The sequence below is a fragment of the Schistocerca gregaria genome, chromosome 6, assembly GCF_023897955.1.
Source record: "Schistocerca gregaria isolate iqSchGreg1 chromosome 6, iqSchGreg1.2, whole genome shotgun sequence".
Lineage (NCBI taxonomy): Eukaryota > Metazoa > Arthropoda > Insecta > Orthoptera > Acrididae > Schistocerca > Schistocerca gregaria.
In genome coordinates this window covers 214,142,919-214,159,936 of record NC_064925.1, presented here as the reverse complement: position 1 = coordinate 214,159,936, position 17,018 = coordinate 214,142,919, and the positions used below count along the sequence as shown (strand labels likewise).

At 45.6% G+C, this 17,018-nt stretch overlaps 1 protein-coding gene and 1 pseudogene across 4 annotated transcripts in view; both read right to left on the bottom strand.

Annotated features, from left to right (window-relative positions):
* Positions 1-17,018, bottom strand: part of LOC126278480 (slit homolog 1 protein-like) — a 187,769-nt gene that overhangs the window by 32,093 nt on the left and 138,658 nt on the right. For all 4 annotated transcript variants that reach the window (XM_049978631.1, XM_049978632.1, XM_049978630.1 and 1 more), the window contains exon 5: positions 7,002-7,145. In XM_049978631.1, the coding sequence (XP_049834588.1) occupies positions 7,002-7,145 (144 nt within the window). The remainder of the gene's footprint in view (positions 1-7,001; positions 7,146-17,018) is intronic.
* LOC126279304 (5S ribosomal RNA) lies at positions 8,047-8,164 on the bottom strand (annotated as a pseudogene).

The following is a 17,018-nucleotide window of genomic DNA, read 5'->3' as shown; positions in this document are numbered from 1 at the left end:
GAAGCCATGTTAGCCTATGTACCACCAGATGCGTTCCAGCAGGGAAGACCTCCAGACCTCTTCCCCATACACTGAGATTGAGTCTGTAGTATACCTTCTTTCGTACAAAACGTACGGCAGGTCAGAGTAATCGGGAGTGGGTTGCAACCTTGCAAGGCCTTGCTAGGGATTGTGCTTTTGAGTGTCAATGTGGACTCCCTTATTCAGATACTATGGTACGTGATGCAATTACACACAACGTTTCTGATGTTCGTATAAGGGAACAGATTTTGAAACTAGTAAATCCCTCCCTTCAACAAGTGATGGACATATTGGATCGGCAGGACGCACTTGACTTTGCTCAGGAATCATTTGCAACTTCGCCAGCAGTGTGTCAGGTTAACCGGCCCGCCGGGCGGGCTGCAAGGAGCAGTACACAGCCCTCGCGCCCGGCCACGCCGCTGCCGCCAGGCTCTCAGCCACGTGTACCGCGCCGGCAAGCAAATGCAGTGATCAAATCATGCCCGCGGTGTGCTACTAAACATTCGCGTGAGAACTGCCCGTCACGCCAGGCTATTTGCTTTTATTGTAATAAAAAAGGACATGTTCAGAGTGTTTACCAGAAAAAAGCTCATATCGGAAGCTCAAAGCCGTTCCAGGCCCTTTGCTTCGCGCCGGAATCGGAATCGAACCAGGGATACTCCGGCTCGCGATACTTCGCCAATGGAAATTCATGTAGTTCATTCCACTCCGCGCAGTGGCACTCTCTCTAACAGTGACTGTATTCGTCCCAAAAATAGTGTGCGTCGACATCGCCGGAACTCCCGTCAAGTCGCAAGTGATTATGTACCAGTGTCAGTTCACGTTGCACGAGACAGTCGCTCTTGTCGTCAGCAGAACAATAAACTTTTTATGGACTTGGACATTAACGGCAAAGTGATACCATTCCAGCTCGATACTGGAGCTGTAGTTTCACTGATCAATCAAGACACTTACAAACTGCTGGGCACACCTCCATTGCGTGCCGCAAATGTTCAGTTAACAAGTTATTAAGGGCTACGTATCCCTGTGTTAGGATAGTGCAGCCTTCTTGAAACATACAAAGGACAAACAAAACTTGTGTCATTTTACGTCCTTCGTTCTTCTTCTGCAGTGAACTTGTTTGGTTTCGATTTATTTCAGTTGTTTAACTTGTCTATAGTAAATCAGGTCCTATCAGTGAACCAAACTGTGCATTCAGACAGTGTTTCTCGTCTATGTGAAGAACTTGCAGACATTTTTGCACCCGGCCTCGGTTGCGCTAAGAACTATAAAGCACATTTGGAACTGAAAGTAAATGCGCAACCGACTTTTTTCAGTGCGCGAAATGTTCACCACGCATTGCGTGATGAGGTCGCAAAAACATTACACGATTTGGAATCACAAGGTGTGATTGAACGTGTGCAGGCTTCTCTCTGGGCGTCACCCTTAGTAATTTTGCCGAAACCTTCTGGAAAGTTAAGACTTTGTGTGGACTTCAAGGCAACAGTGAATCCACAACTAGCGGTTGCAACTTTTCCTTTACCCCGCCCGGAAGATCTTTTTGACAAACTGTGCCCGGGTAAATATTTTTCGAAGTTGGACCTAGCAGCTGCGTAGTTGCAAATACCGGTGGACTGCCATTCGGGCGTGCATCCGCTCCTGCATTGTTTCAGCAATATCTACAAACTGTTTGTGCGTCGGTTCCTACTGCAACAAATTATCTGGACGATATTGTGATCTCCGGGAAGACGGAAGAAGAACATTTGGCCAATCTCGGAACATTATTTCAGGTCTTGCGACAAAATGGTCTTCGCTTGCGGAAGGACAAATGTGTGTTTTTTGCTAGGGACTTACCATGCTTGGGACATGTACTCAATGCCCAAGGCATACATCCCAGTCCCACGCACCTTCGTGCCATACAAGACTTGCCGTCGCCGCAGAATTTGAAGCAGCTACAGAGTGTGCTGGGAAAAATCAATTATTACCACCGCTATGTGCCGAATGCCTCTTCCATTTCAGCTCCTCTTCATCGCTTACGCCGTAAAGGTGTTCCGTTCGTCTGGACGACGGAATGCGAACGCGCCTTTCGCCAGTTGAAATCGGCGTTGCTTTCCAATACTTGCCTTACGCCATTCGATCCCCGGAAGCCCCTTTTGTTGATGGTGGATGCATCAGATTTCGGGATCGGTGCTGTGCTTGCGCACAAAGATGGATCGCACGATCGCCCTATTGCCTTTGCGTCCAAATTGCCCTCGTCAGCGCAAAGAAATTATTCACAGATAGAGAAAGAAGCATTGGCTCTCGTATTTGGTGTTACAAAGTTTCATGATTTCTTGTGTGGTCGTCCCTTTACCATAATCACAGACCACAAACCTTTGACATCGCTTTTTCATCCGACCAAGCCTGTACCTCCACGTACAGCGCAGAAATTCATTCGCTGGTCTATTTTCCTCTCGCAGTACCACTACGATATCTTGTATCGGTCCATTGCTAAGCACGGAAACGCCGATGCGTTGTCCCGCTTGCCTGTTGCTGAGGATAGGGCATTCGATTCCTCCGAACTTGCTTGCATGTTCATTGATGCGGAAACCGATGACGTGGTCGAATCGTTCTCGATTGATTTTCGTCGTGTAGCTACAGCCACAGCTGCCGACCCTGTCCTTGCTCCCGTTCTGCGTTTTGTTGCTACGCAATGGCCCTTGTCAAAGTCACGTATCGGGGACCCGTTGGTTCGCCTATTTTTTGCTCACAAGGAGAGACTTTTTGTACGACGTGGTGTTTTGCTTTTGCAATCTGATAATGATCAGTCCAGGGTCGTGGTACCACGTTCGTTACAGTCCTCTGTCTTACAGATTCTCCACCAAGGACATAGGGTATAGTGAGAACGAAACAACTTGCTCGTCAGCACTGTACTTGGTGCGGAATCGATGCCGCGATTACGAATATGTGCTCTTCTCGCATGGTGTGTGCCGAACAACAATCAGCACCACCGCGGAAATTCTTTCCATGGCCAAAAGGCACTTCCCCTTGGCAACGCTTACACATCGAATTTGCTGGTCCATTCAGGAATGCTCGATGGTTGGTTGTGGTAGATTCATCCAGTAATTTTCCTTTTGTTGTCCGGATGTCTTCCACGACGTCATCTGCCACCATCCAAGCGTTATCCGCTATCTTTTGCATTGAAGGTCTTCCACAGACTATTGTTTCCGACAATGGCCCACAATTAATGTCTGCCGAATTTCAGTCATTCTGCAAGGCCAATGGTACTCAACATCTGACGTCCGCGCCGTTTTCGCCACTGTCAAACGGTGCCGCTGAACGATTGGTCAGGACTTTCAAGTCACAGATGTTGAAGTTAAAAGAGTCGCATTCTCGGGAGGACGCGTTATTGCTCTTCTTGTCCTCGTATCGCTCTCAGCCCCGAGATGGTCGCTCGCCGGCTGAGTTGCTGCACGGTCGTCGTCATCGAACCTTGATGTCTTTGCTGCATCCACCGTATCAGGTTCCTGTGCGGCAGCAGACACCTGCTTTTGCTCCCGGCAACGTTGTCTACTATCGCCAATTTCGAGGTTCACGGCGTTGGCTCGAAAGGCGCATTCTTCGCTGCCTCGGACACGCTATGTATCTGATTTTGGGGGCCTCTGGTGAGGTGCGTCGGCATCTCAGTCAGCTGCGCCTCTGTCGTCGCACGGGATCTGCCGCTCGCCGTCTGCTTTCAGCGACGGTGCCCTCCGGTCAGCGCCCCGGGGACCCATCTACTGTCTCGCCTCAGCCCCAGGTGTTACCGACGCTGCCTTCCATTTTTCCCCATGGCGCCGCGCCGCCGCCGCCGCCACCGCCGCCTGTTCTCCCGCCGGTGACGCCCGCAGTGGACGCGCCGCTGCAGCCGCCGGGCGCCTCCCTGGGTCACGCGCCGCCGATCGCTTCCCGTGACCAGTTGTCTACCGACATGGAACTCTTGCCCGCTCCGGACCATATGTCGTCTTCGCCCGTCGGGTGTCCCGGCCCGATGGAGGTCGACCCTTCGGCCCCTCCTGTCTCTCTACGGGCGCATACACCGCATGTTGGCGTGCACCCTGGAGCAGGTTTTCAGGCGTTTCCTAGCTCCCCGCGGTCCGAATGGCAGGGTGCGGGTGGCACAGCCTCGCCTGTTGTTAGGCTCCCCCCCCTCGTCGCATACGTCAACATGCAGTCCTCCACACGGCGGGCGGAAGCCTTATGCCACAACCGTACGCCGATTTGCGGGGGAGGAATGTGGTGTCACCGCCAGACACCACACTTGCTAGGTGGTAGCCTTTAAATCGGCCGCGGTCCGGTAGTATACGTCGGACCCGCGTGTCGCCACTATCAGTGATTGCAGACCGAGCGCCGCCACACGGCAGGTCTAGAGAGACTTCCTAGCACTCGCCCCAGTTGTACAGCCGACTTTGCTAGCGATGGTTCACTGACTTCTACGCTCTCATTTGCCGAGACGATAGTTAGCCTAGCCTTCAGCTACGTTATTTGCTACGACCTAGCAAGGCGCCAGTATCCGTACTATTGATATTGTGAATCATGTACCATAAAGAACGACGTTCGTCATTAATGGATTAAAGTTAAGTATTCCACCAGCTACGTCCGTTTATCTCAATTCTAATTCCCTTGTCATGTTCCAGACCTCACGCCAGCCGGCGTGAGCTAAAACGCGTGCATTTCGGCCTCCTCTACTAACACGGTTGGCTCTCCTGCCAACCACAACAGAGTCAGTGTTAATGGTTCGCAGGCACTATACCAGGGGCATACTCCGTAGCCCATAAGTGAGTCTCATGAAGGTAGCCTCATCACTGAATAAGGTGGCCTGTGCGACGAACCAGCAACAAAACCGTCGCCATGGAGGTAAGTCTACAGGTAAAAAAGCCTGCACACACTGTAAGTGTTTCTGACTGTGGCAGTTATTATGAGGAATGCTCCACACAATCGTCTGGCTTACATTATGCTGGCAGCCCGCCTGTCTGGTGCTGAGACCCACGTCATATTCTACAGTGTTCAACACCTATTCCTCCAAGGCCTGTGTACATATGGGGTTCACCCTCCTTTTGTAGTTACCCATTCTCATAAACGAACCTGTCCCAAGCACATGACGAAACATTGTTGCAAACAGTTCACTATGCAGTTGCTGTTGGTGGGGATACTTTTCCCAGTAGAGATGTGCTGCCACAGACCACTGCCAGTTATCTGTCTGTATATAAAACCATGTTGGCGTGTTAATGTTTAGTATACCAAGCTATCATTTTTCATATGACACACATCCACACCAGACGGAGTCATCTACAGCTGTGAATTAGATGCCTCCTGGCTGTGTCAGCACACCAGCATCGTGGAGAACATTACTGCCATCTTGAGAGTGGAACTAAACCACTAGTACATATGGTATATTCCAACTGCCTGGTGTGTTCTCATGACTGCTTCCTGTCATTGAAACCCTCATAGTCGGAGATGCTTTACCTCCACCCTAAAGAGGATTTACTTTCCTTAGAATGCATTTCCAGCCATTTGTCCCTATAACCTTCTTTACTCCTTATTCCCTCAGGGATCATTGCCGTCAGAGTTTGTCTCCATTTAGCAAAATCTCTGTGTATAATACGATACACTGTTAGCCATTAAAACTGCAACACTAGGGAGGGTAACAAATAAAGAAATTGTACTCACTGTGTATATGACGTCCGCTAGGAAGAGTACAGGGCTAAATTTGAAGGTATACAGGATGTTACTCTGGAACAACAACGGCTCTAACACAGCTCGACATCGAGTCAAACTAAGCGTGGATGAAGATAGGGTACGTCATTCCATGCTGCTTCAACTTTGTGCCAGAGTTCATGAATTGCAGTGGATGGCAAATACTGGTGCGTCAATCGCTCTGAGTCCTTGATCAAATGTTATCAGTGGGTTAGATATGGAGAACATGTTGGCCAGGGTAACAGTTGAATACCCTAGGTATCAAGGTAAGTGAGATAGCATTGACAACATGCCATCTGTGCGATAGTGCAAATAACGCGATTCATACGCCAACCTTTCGCAGTTCAGTGGACGTCCAACTGCGGTAGAGGTGTTTAAATTCCAGCCTTCATCGACGTTGAACGTTCACTGAAAAGTCGTTGAGGATATACAGTTGGTAGCTCCTTGGTTCATCTGGGATGTCAGTTGCTCAACAATGCACGTGTGTTGGCCCGTACGCGTCTCTGAAGCCGTTGCCCCACTGTACATCGCAGTTGCCTCAGTGTTGGTTTTGGATTGTGTCATTTTGTCATGCACAGTTTATTTTAACCCTGGCGACACGCGAACAATTTACAAACTTAGCCGCTTCGGAAATGATTCCATCCTTCGCCCAAAAGATAATGATCATGCCCATTTGGACGTCAGATACTCTTAAATCGCTCCGTTTCCACAGTACAACAACGACTGCATAGTTTTCCACGTCCCCCCGACGCCCTTTATTTACCCTACTTCTAGCGCTGCCACCTGCCACATGTGAATGGTTATTCCACGTTGACGTGGAAAGGCGGTATCACAATAAAGTGACTGCACCGTGTACTATCAAACATTAAGAGTAATGTGAGGAAGACATTTTTGAGAATTTTCATATGCAGCACTGCACTTTATTGAGTCATAGACTATAGAAAAACGGGAAAAGAAGATAATTAAAAGTCTGAGATGCGGTGTTGCTGAAGTGGATTGAAAACACTGACAGGAAGAAATTGCAGGATGATAGGATATTTATGAATACATCAGGGACTAACCTCAGTACTAGAGGGAGCTGTAAAGGATAAAAACTGAAGGGGAAGACAGTTATGGGGATATATTCAACAAATAACTAAGTGCTATACGAAGACGAGGAGTCTGGTACACAGAAGTAATTCTTACAATTAGTGGCCCTCGTAAAATCTAGTCAGGTGACTGGTGAGCTAGAAAAGATTCAGTACGGTGTCACTGGAAGTGTAAACACAGCAAGGCTCGTTACATACCTGGAGAGCGTCGACTGGAGCCAACACGCCGAGGTCAAGTGTCTGAAGACTATTACCGGAGAGGTAGAGCTCGGTAAGTCCAGACAGCCCGTGGAACATTTTCTCCTCCAGCGTGGTTAGCTTATTGTGGGACAGGTCCAACACCTGATTGAAAAAAACCTCTAGTTAGCTAGTTGAATATTATACTGAGAAAAAATATAGTTACTTAAATGGGCTAAAAGTTCACAAGTGGAAGAACCGGTTTATAAAGGATGTATCTTGCAGTGGTCCAGTACATCATTCTGGGCACCGTGGCGATTATTACGGACCGATATTGGAAAGAATACTAGCGACAGAAACGTGGCAGGGAACAGGTTGTGCCGGTGATTAGCTGTAGAACAGAATAGTTCCCACCGCCTGCAAGAAAAAAGTGACTGACTTGATTACTTTTTGAAACACTACTTCGTCTCTTTCTTAGTTAGAACTACTTATTCATAAAATTTTCTCTTGTAGTGTCAGGCGTTTAGCCGTTTTCAAGTTGAGTAAAATTACAAAATGCCTGACCTTATGTCACTGAAATGGTTGAATTCTATATGCATGCGGTTTTTGCAGTTTCACTGGCCTCCGCTTCAAAATCGCTAAATGGTCTTAAATGTAATAATGAATTTTAAGCGTAAATAATTTTTAATAGGCGAAGGCGACGATGATGAGTTTCAAAAAGTTTTATAGTCATATGAGTGCGAACCTCAACCACGAGAAATTAATGACATGATTACATTCTGGTGAAGTAAACATATTAAACTGTCACATCTTTTCAGCAAGTAATATTGATGAAAGCCCTCATTTGTGTATCCGCGTATCAACAGCACTCCGTCATCAGGCCACATGTGGTCCATCGGACCATCCGACCGCCGTGTCATCCTCAGAGGAGGATGCGGATAGGAGGGGCGTGGGGTCAGCACACCGCTCTCTCGGTCGTTATGATGGTTTTCTTTGACCGGAGCCGCTACTATTCCGTCGAGTAGCTCCTGAATTGGGATCAAGAGGCTGAGTGCACCCCGAAAAATGGCAACAGCGCATGGCGGCCCGGATGGTCACCCATCCAAGTGCCGGCCACGCCCGACAGCACTTAACTTCGGTGATCTGACGGGAACCGGTGTATCCACTGCGGCAAGGCCGTTGCCCATCGTATCAGTAGTTTCCTTTTATTCAACTGAAACATTGCGAATCCTCTCAGATATCATAAAAATAAAGCAAATCACCGCATTCCGTGCCGGAGTGCTCAATCTGGGCTGACTCAACACCGCGTCATCCTCTGCCAGTGGTGCTGTATGGAGGGGCGTGGGTTCAGCACACCGCTCTCCTGGCCGTAGTGGGCTTTCTTGACCTTGCAGCCGCTACTCCTCAGTTAGCCTCCCATTCCTGTCCTCCCACCGTGGGAAACGACTGGCAGTACCCGGAATCGAATCCGGATCCTCTGCATAGCAGCAAGACATTCTGACCAGTCAGCTACATAATAATTCATTCTACATCTACATGGATACTCTGCAAATCACATTTAAGTGCCTTCACAATTCTCTATTATTCCAATCTCGTATAGCGCGCGGAAATAATGAACGCCTATACCTTTCCGTACGAGCTCTGATTTCCCTTATTTTATCTTGGTGATCGTTCCTCCCTATGTACGTCGCCGTCAAAAAAATGTTTTCGCATTCGGAGGAGTAAGTTGGTGATTGAAGTTTCGTGAGAAGATTCCGTCGCAACGAAAAACGCCTTTCTTTTAATGATGTCCAGCCCAAATCCTGTATCATTTCTGTGACACTCTCTCCCATATTTCGCGGTAATACAAAACGTGCTGCCTTTCTCTGAACTTTTTCGATGTACTCCATCAGTCCTATCTGGTAAGGATCCCACACCGCGGAGCAGTATTCTAAAAGAGAAAGGACAAGCGTAGTGTAGGCAGTCTCCTTAGTAGGTCTGTTACATTTTCTACGTGCCACCAAAACGCAGTCTTTGGTTTGCCTTCGCCACAACATTTTCTATGTGTTCCTTCCAATTTAGGTTGTTCGTTATTGTAATATCTAGGTATTTAGTTGAATTTACGACTTTTAGATTAGACTGATTTATCGTGTAACCGAAGTTTAATGAGTTCCTTTTAGCACTCATGTGGATGACCTCACACTTTTCGTTATTTAGGATCAACTGCCACTTTTCGCACCATTCAGATATCTTTTATAAATCGTTTTTCAGATTGTTTTGGTCTTCTGATGACTTTATTAGTCGATAAACGACAGCGTCATCTGCAAACAACGGAAGACGGCTGCTCAGATTGTCTCCAAAATCGTTTATATAGATAAGGAACAGCAAAGGGCCTATGACACTACATTGGGGAACGCCAGAAATCACTTCTGTTTTACTCGATGACTTTCCGTCAATTACTACGAACTGTGACCTCTCCGACAGGTAATCACAAATCCAGTCACATGACTGAGACGATATCCCATAAGCACGCAATTTCACTACGAGCCGCTTGTGTGGTACAGTGTAAAAAGCCTTCCAGAAATCCAGAAATACGGAATCGATCTGAAATCCCTTGTCAATAGCACTCAACACTTTATGTGAATAAAGAGCTAGTTGTGTTTCACAGGAACGATGTTTGCAAAACCAATGTTGACTGTGTGTCAATAGACAAAATTTCTTCGAGGTAATTCATAACGGTAGAACACAATATATGTTCTAAAATTCTGCTGCATATAGACGTTAACAATATGGGCCTGTAATTTGGTAGATTACTCCTAATAATTCCTTCTCATGAATTATTTTTGTGCATGAATTATCAATTCGAAACAAAAGAAACAGCGCTGTATTTAAGTGAGGAGAAGACATTCCTTTCGAAGAACTAAGGCAATTTTATTTGCCCTTGCCTTTGAGCGAAGCAAACCTATTGAATATCTAACTGAAGTCGAGTTTAGCAGCTGTGTCGTATTCTACCGTCAGGATAACTGAATTTGATAAGCTGCTGGACCTTAAGTAGTTCATTACTTTTAACTTGATGACACTCCGTTGATGAGATGCTGCAGTCACTGGAGTTGTCATAAACATCCTCAGAGGTGTTTCGATGGTTGGGTGAGCATAACGTAACCCATCTACATTATTCTGTCGTTTATTAAGTTTTCAAATTTATACTGACTTTTTGATCACCTTGTACTTTAAAGCACTACACCATAAACAGTTTCATTCAACTCTTCAGCTGGCAGATATTGGCAAAAATCGGAAGGCTCGAGTCATATAGCATATTTGCTTCGGCATCCGCTCGCCAACCTTTGGTAACCTACAAAGTCGTAGTGAAGTAGCAACAAAACCTCCATTGTTGAACGTGAGCTAACTGCGTGGGTGGCAGCTGAGTGAACCAAGCGTACTCTGGGCACATGACAGTGCGAGGCCTGTTCAGTAATGATCATTTGTTTATGAAGCCACTTGGATGAAATGACACTCTGACAAGAGCGTACGTTTAGTCTCGGGCCGAGTGAAAGGCTACTTCTCGTAGACAGAAGAAAGCAACATGAGAGGTAGCAGAACACGTATTCCTCCGGGTTAAATCTTAAATAACATTTCTTGTATGTTTGCTTTTTTCAGTCACTTTTTGCCCCCTCTGTGAATGCGCCCTTGGAGGGTGCCTATCTCGCCATGCCCTCTGTAAGGCCCAGTTCTAAGGTAATAAAACATTGGAATCCATTCCGCGAGATACGAGGGTGGTTTGATAAGTCCGGTAAATATATATTACACTTGTTTCGTAAACAATTCGCTGACTTCTACACGTGGTCTCCTTTGAGGGATATCAACTCGATCTAGCGATCCTCCAGCTTATTCACACCACAGGAAAAATGGTTTCTGTTAAATTCTGCAAAATACTCGTTGACTGCAACTATCAGTTCCTCATTTGATGAAAAATTCTTTCCAGTAAACCAAAGTTTTAAGTTAGGAAGCAGGACAAAGTCACTTTGGGCTAAGACTGGTGAATAGGGCGGATGAGAAACCAATTGAAAACCCAGTTCATGCACTATCGCCATTGTTGTCGCTGATGTGTGGGATGGTGCATTATTTTGTTGCAAGAGTAACTTTTTGCTTACAAGCCTTGGTCTTTTTTTTATTCCTACGCAGGTTCCAGGCTCTCCAACAATGAGGCATTATAGGGTCCGGAAACAGGTCTCCTTTTTCCAAGTAATTTATGAGGATTCCTTCTTGGAAATAAAAAAAAATGCCATCACCTTACCAGCTGATAAATGGTCTTCGTCTTCTTCGGTGCACTTTCGCCAGCCTTTGTCCATTGTTTCGACTGGTGTATGATGATCCAGGTTTCATCAACAGTCAGAAATCGGTGCAAATAGTCTGCGAATTGCGATTAAATATCGCCAGACATGGTGTTGGAATGTTGCGCCTGGTGCGCTTTCGGTCGACTGTGAGCAGTCGCGTCACCTACATCGCACGCAGCTTCTTCATAGTCAATTCTCAGTTTAGGATATTATGTACTCGCTCACTTAAGATGTGTACAGTCTCAGCGATCACGTGAATTTTTATTCGGCGGTCTTACTTTACCATGTCATGGATTTTGTCAATGCTTTCCTCTGTGGTGGCTTCAGTTTGACGGCCCGTGCTTGTCCGACCACACTTCAATTCATTAAACCGAAAGTGGTGGTGCGGAAACCATGTGAACTTCATCCAGTTCTGTTTTGACTTGTGCGCCAGTCCACCCCTTCAAATGATACTGTTTCGTAACAGCACGAAACTAGCTTGTCTCCATTTTGAATGACAATCGTCACAATGATCAATTCTGGCTGTAAAAAAGACCTATACGCTACACTTTGTAGAGATTCTTCATACGATACCTGGAATAATCGAGCAACAAAAATTTTCATTATTTAAAGGAAATTTACCAGACTTATTAAACCACCCTGGTATTTTGCAGTCGTGTTTAACATGGGAAATACACTCCTGGAAATGGAAAAAAGAACACATTGAAACCGGTGTGTCAGACCCACCATACTTGCTCCGGACACTGCGAGAGGGCTGTACAAGCAATGATCACACGCACGGCACAGCGGACACACCAGGAACCGCGGTGTTGGCCGTCGAATGGCGCTAGCTGCGCAGCAATTGTGCACCGCCGCCGTCAGTGTCAGCCAGTTTGCCGTGGCATACGGAGCTCCATTGCAGTCTTTAACACTGGTAGCATGCCGCGACAGCGTGGACGTGAACCGTATGTGCAGTTGACGGACTTTGAGCGAGGGCGTATAGTGGGCATGCGGGAGGCCGGGTGGACGTACCGCCGAAATGCTCAACACGTGGGCTTGAGGTCTCCACAGTACATCGATGTTGTCGCCAGTGGTCGGCGGAAGGTGCACGTGCCCGTCGACCTGGGACCGGACCGCAGCGACGCACGGATGCACGCAAAGACCGTAGGATCCTACGCAGTGCCGTAGGGGATCGCGCCGCTGCTTCCCAGCAAATTAGGGACACTGTTGCTCCTGGGGTATCGGCGAGGACCATTCGCAACCGTCTCCATGAAGCTGGGCTACGGTCCCGCACACCGTTAGGCCGTCTTCCGCTCACGCCCCAACATCGTTCAGCCCGCCTCCAGTGGTGTCGCGACAGGCGTGAATGGAGGGACGAATGGAGACGTGTCGTCTTCAGCGATGAGAGTCGCTTCTGCCTTGGTGCCAATGATGGTCGTATGCGTGTTTGGCGCCGTGCAGGTGAGCGCCACAATCAGGACTGCATACGACCGAGGCACACAGGGCCAACACCCGGCATCATGGTGTGGGGAGCGATCTCCTACACTGGCCGTACACCTCTGGTGATCGTCGAGGGGACACTGAATAGTGCACGGTAAATCCAAACCGTCATCGAACCCATCGTTCTACCATTCCTAGACCGGCAAGGGAACTTGCTGTTCCAACAGGACAACGCACGTCCGCATGTATCCCGTGCCACCCAACGTGCTCTAGAAGGTGTAAGTCAGCTACTCTGGCCAGCAAGATCTCCGGATCTGTCCCCGATTGAGCATGTTTGGGACTGGATGAAGCGTCGTCTCACGCGGTCTGCACGTCCAGCACGAACGCTGATCCAACTGAGGCGCTAGGTGGAAATGGCATGGCAAGTCGTTCCACAGGACTACATCCAGCGTCTCTACGATCGTCTCCATGGGAGAATAGCAGCCTGCATTGCTGCGAAAGGTGGATATACACTGTACTAGTGCCGACATTGTGCATGCTCTGTTGCCTGTGTCTATGTGCCTGTGGTTCTGTCAGTGTGATCATGTGATGTATCTGACCCCAGGAATGTGTCAATAAAGTTTCCCCTTCCTGGGACAATGAATTCACGGTGTTCTTATTTCAATTTCTAGGAGTGTATAATATCTCTGACCGAATTCTTAATTTGGTAAGAGCATGTGGCAGTCAGTACCCAGTTTTAATTCAGCTATCCGACTCTTCAGATTTTTTATCTCGTTGGTATTCTACAAATCATATAATACTTCGATCATTAACACTTGCAGATGTTGATTTCTCTTTGCCTTTTCTACAGGCGTGGTTATATAAAGATAAGTGGTCTGTTGAATGTGATTTATACACAAAACACAGGGTTTTGTTTTCAGTTTTTGGAAAATATGTTAATTATTCATATAATCTAGCATTCTTACAAACTTATCGTTTACTCCTCTTATCTGTATTCACAAGTCTACATATGTTCTCGAATGTACTACGTTCGCTTTAACTACACCTGAGAGGGAGTAAACTGCCTGCAGCAGTGATGATATTTTTTTCTTTACATGAAATTTTCAACTATCGCGATAAGTTCGTATAACAGCTGAAGTCCAAGATACTTGGTTGCGGAAACGCAAACTTCGAAATAAACTTCTGTTGTCAAGTTAGTTAAGATCTTTCCCATTTACTAGGTGTTGTAGGATACAGACTGCAAACACATTTGCATAGCACGAGTCATATCTATAAGGCGTAATTCACAGACACTTATTTTTAGTAGTTGCATGTGGTCTTTTGTAAGGATTATGATTTTAGTTTTGTCCTAATTTAACTTCTGTTAACTTTCCTCTAATTATTCCGTTGTGCACTTGTCGCTACGTAGTTTAAAAAACACAGCTAGCTAGATTGAGTCCATGGGTCAGATTTCATACAAATGAATAATTTGCCAGACAATAAAAATCGTAGTCACAGCCTCTTACGCACTCGCAGGTTAATATATAAAGTAGAGTAAAGTTTTCAGTTTGTGGTTGTGATTATAAAATGGCAGCTCCGAAATTGGCCAAGTATTTTGCTTACAGTGTGCACTTCAAGAAAAAGTGTCGTGGAAAAAACGTAAATTGCACTTGCAGGGATCAATCGAATGCTTTTTGTGTACGATTTGCGTGAAGGGCTAACAGAGCAACCATGGAGGACAAAAAGAAGGGAGGTGGCGTAATAGGTTTAACATAGGTGTAAAAAAGAACGGAGATAGGTCTATAGACTTACGTTGTACCACGTTTTGGAACGGGAGTGGGCGAGGCCTGCCGCCATTTTAAATAGCCCAAAACACTAACTAATGTTTACGATTGCCATTTGTTCATTATTTCTGTCGTGTGCACGCAACAATTGTTTTAAATACTAACAACTGCAGTTCTTACACGAACAACTTAGTGCCAGAAACGCTAATTAGAACGTTTTTCTGTTCTTGAGTGCGTATTTGCTCTAGTAATACGACACATTTAGACCAATTAATGTAACTTGTTTTTTGCTGATATATTTCGAATAAGCAGGAAGAGTAGGGTGTGATGTGAAAAGAATGCTTCCGTAATCCCTTTAATTCCACTTTTACTATATTTAATCGATAACAAACTAAGATGGAGCTCCGAAACAAATACTTGTTTGTTTATACCAAATGCAGCTGGAACTTCGAAACAAATGCTTGTTTGCTTACTGTTGCTCCATTGTGTTCGTCACATTTTCAGCTTTCAACTCGAATGCACTACATTTTTAAGGTTCACGGTTGGAGAAAACTTTCCTACATCTTCTTTGTTAGTCCATAAACATGTACAATAGAAAAGAAGCAAGGCAGGGAATCCTATCTTGTGCATGTCAACGATTATCGAAACGTCAATGAAACAGAACAGCATAGAGGTATAACACCATCAGAATAGAATTTTTTTTTTTTTTTTTTTTTTTGTTGGAGTTCTTGTTGTCAGTGCATTAGTCTCACTGTAGTTTACACAACTCCTCACTTTGAAACGTTACGTACGATACGTCATCCAGTACGAGGCCAATAATACAAATTTACAGCGTAAATAAACCACTACAATAAAAGTAAAGAGCGCAACCATAATTCATGTAAATAAAAGAAAATGTTTCTTGAAAGGCTCCACTTACAAATGAAATGTGATTTCTTTAAACTTTAGATTAAGATCAGTTCATTAGTATATCCATAAACGACGGAAGTTGGCATTTGCGATGAAACAGCAACGTTTCCAGACAATCAAAGCACCAGATACTATCTGGGATGCGACCTCGAAGGCGACAGACATCCTCAACGGTCGGAACTGGGCGCAGGCACGTCAGGGGGGAGGAAGTACCACGGCAGTGGACCATGGAGGTATAAATGCGGTGTTACTAATGTTTTGGGTTATATAAGATGGCGAATGTCGGCTTCAAGTTTGTGACGTAATGCCAACTCCCTTCTTTTTTTATCTTCATGAGAGCAACAATGTCATGACTTCCTTCGTTCAACTTTTGGTAATCAGCCATCTTCAGAAGAGAATGTTTATAACTGGTTTACAGAATTTCGTCGTGTTCGTGCTTGCGTGAGCGCTGACAACGAAGTCGGATGTTGTTCCAAAAATCGTCGATTATTTACGCAATGATGAGGGTCGGCATATTTACCACGGTATAAACATAGAGCTAGACAAATTCGAAACTGCACTATATTGGATTTTGTACCAACATTCATCCCCTAAGGATTCCGATGGAGATGTTCAAAAAATTCGCCTGAGTGTTTGAAAAAGTCGAATAAAATATCGTAACATGCTTCGAAACTGGGATATATGCATACGACTACGGAAATAAGCAGCATAAACAGTTTGTATTTCAAGACGAACCGAAACCGAAAAAAAGTAGTTCGTTCGCGATACACTTTCAACAGAACGATAGCTTGTTTCGTTGCGCTGGACATTGCTTTAGAGCGGAGGTCGTCAAATAGTTTTGCTGAAGAAACCAAAGTGACGTTCTCCTCGGATCGAAATATACCGACCATATTATCAATAGCTAACCTACTTGAATTAATATGTCTTGAACCCCAAATTGAAGAGCTATCGTAAGGGTGCGATAGGTTGGCCGTCGGTCAAAAGTCGGCACCATTTGGAAAACTTCGTATTGACTGTTCTCTGTAATCCTCAGCAACCCGGACTTTGTGACAACGTAATTGCTTGACGAAGTGGTGTTGTGTTGTCTGTGTGAGCAGATTATGAATTGATTAATATCATTAACTATGCTTACTTGTAAGTGCATTACGTAACACAACATACGATCAAATTTTTTTTGAATGCCATTTTTCTTCTCCTCGTTGCAACAGCCTTAATTCAATTGCACATTTTAAGATAACTGTGCCTATCGTGCGCATTCACGAACCCAAGTCACTTTAGCAGTTGACAGATGGGAGGTACATATGCTCATGAGCTGTCAGCACTGGAAGGCAAACACCAAAATTTTCCGCATCTCACACCCTCTAACTTTGCAGCGACCACGCTACTTACCCCTATTCCCTGAGTTAAGCGGCTAATTTAACGTTCGCTCATGGTCTAATTCACCAACGTCAATTAAAATTAAGCAGATCTTAAAATATTAATGCTTATGTAAGTACTTTTGATTGTTACTGAGCAAGAACGATACACTCTCAAGAAGCTCTTAAAGTAAGCAGACATTTTCTGATTTGACTAGTTGCTAGATAAATTTGTCATAAAATACGGCTAGGAACTGCGGGTCACAAGAATATTTGATT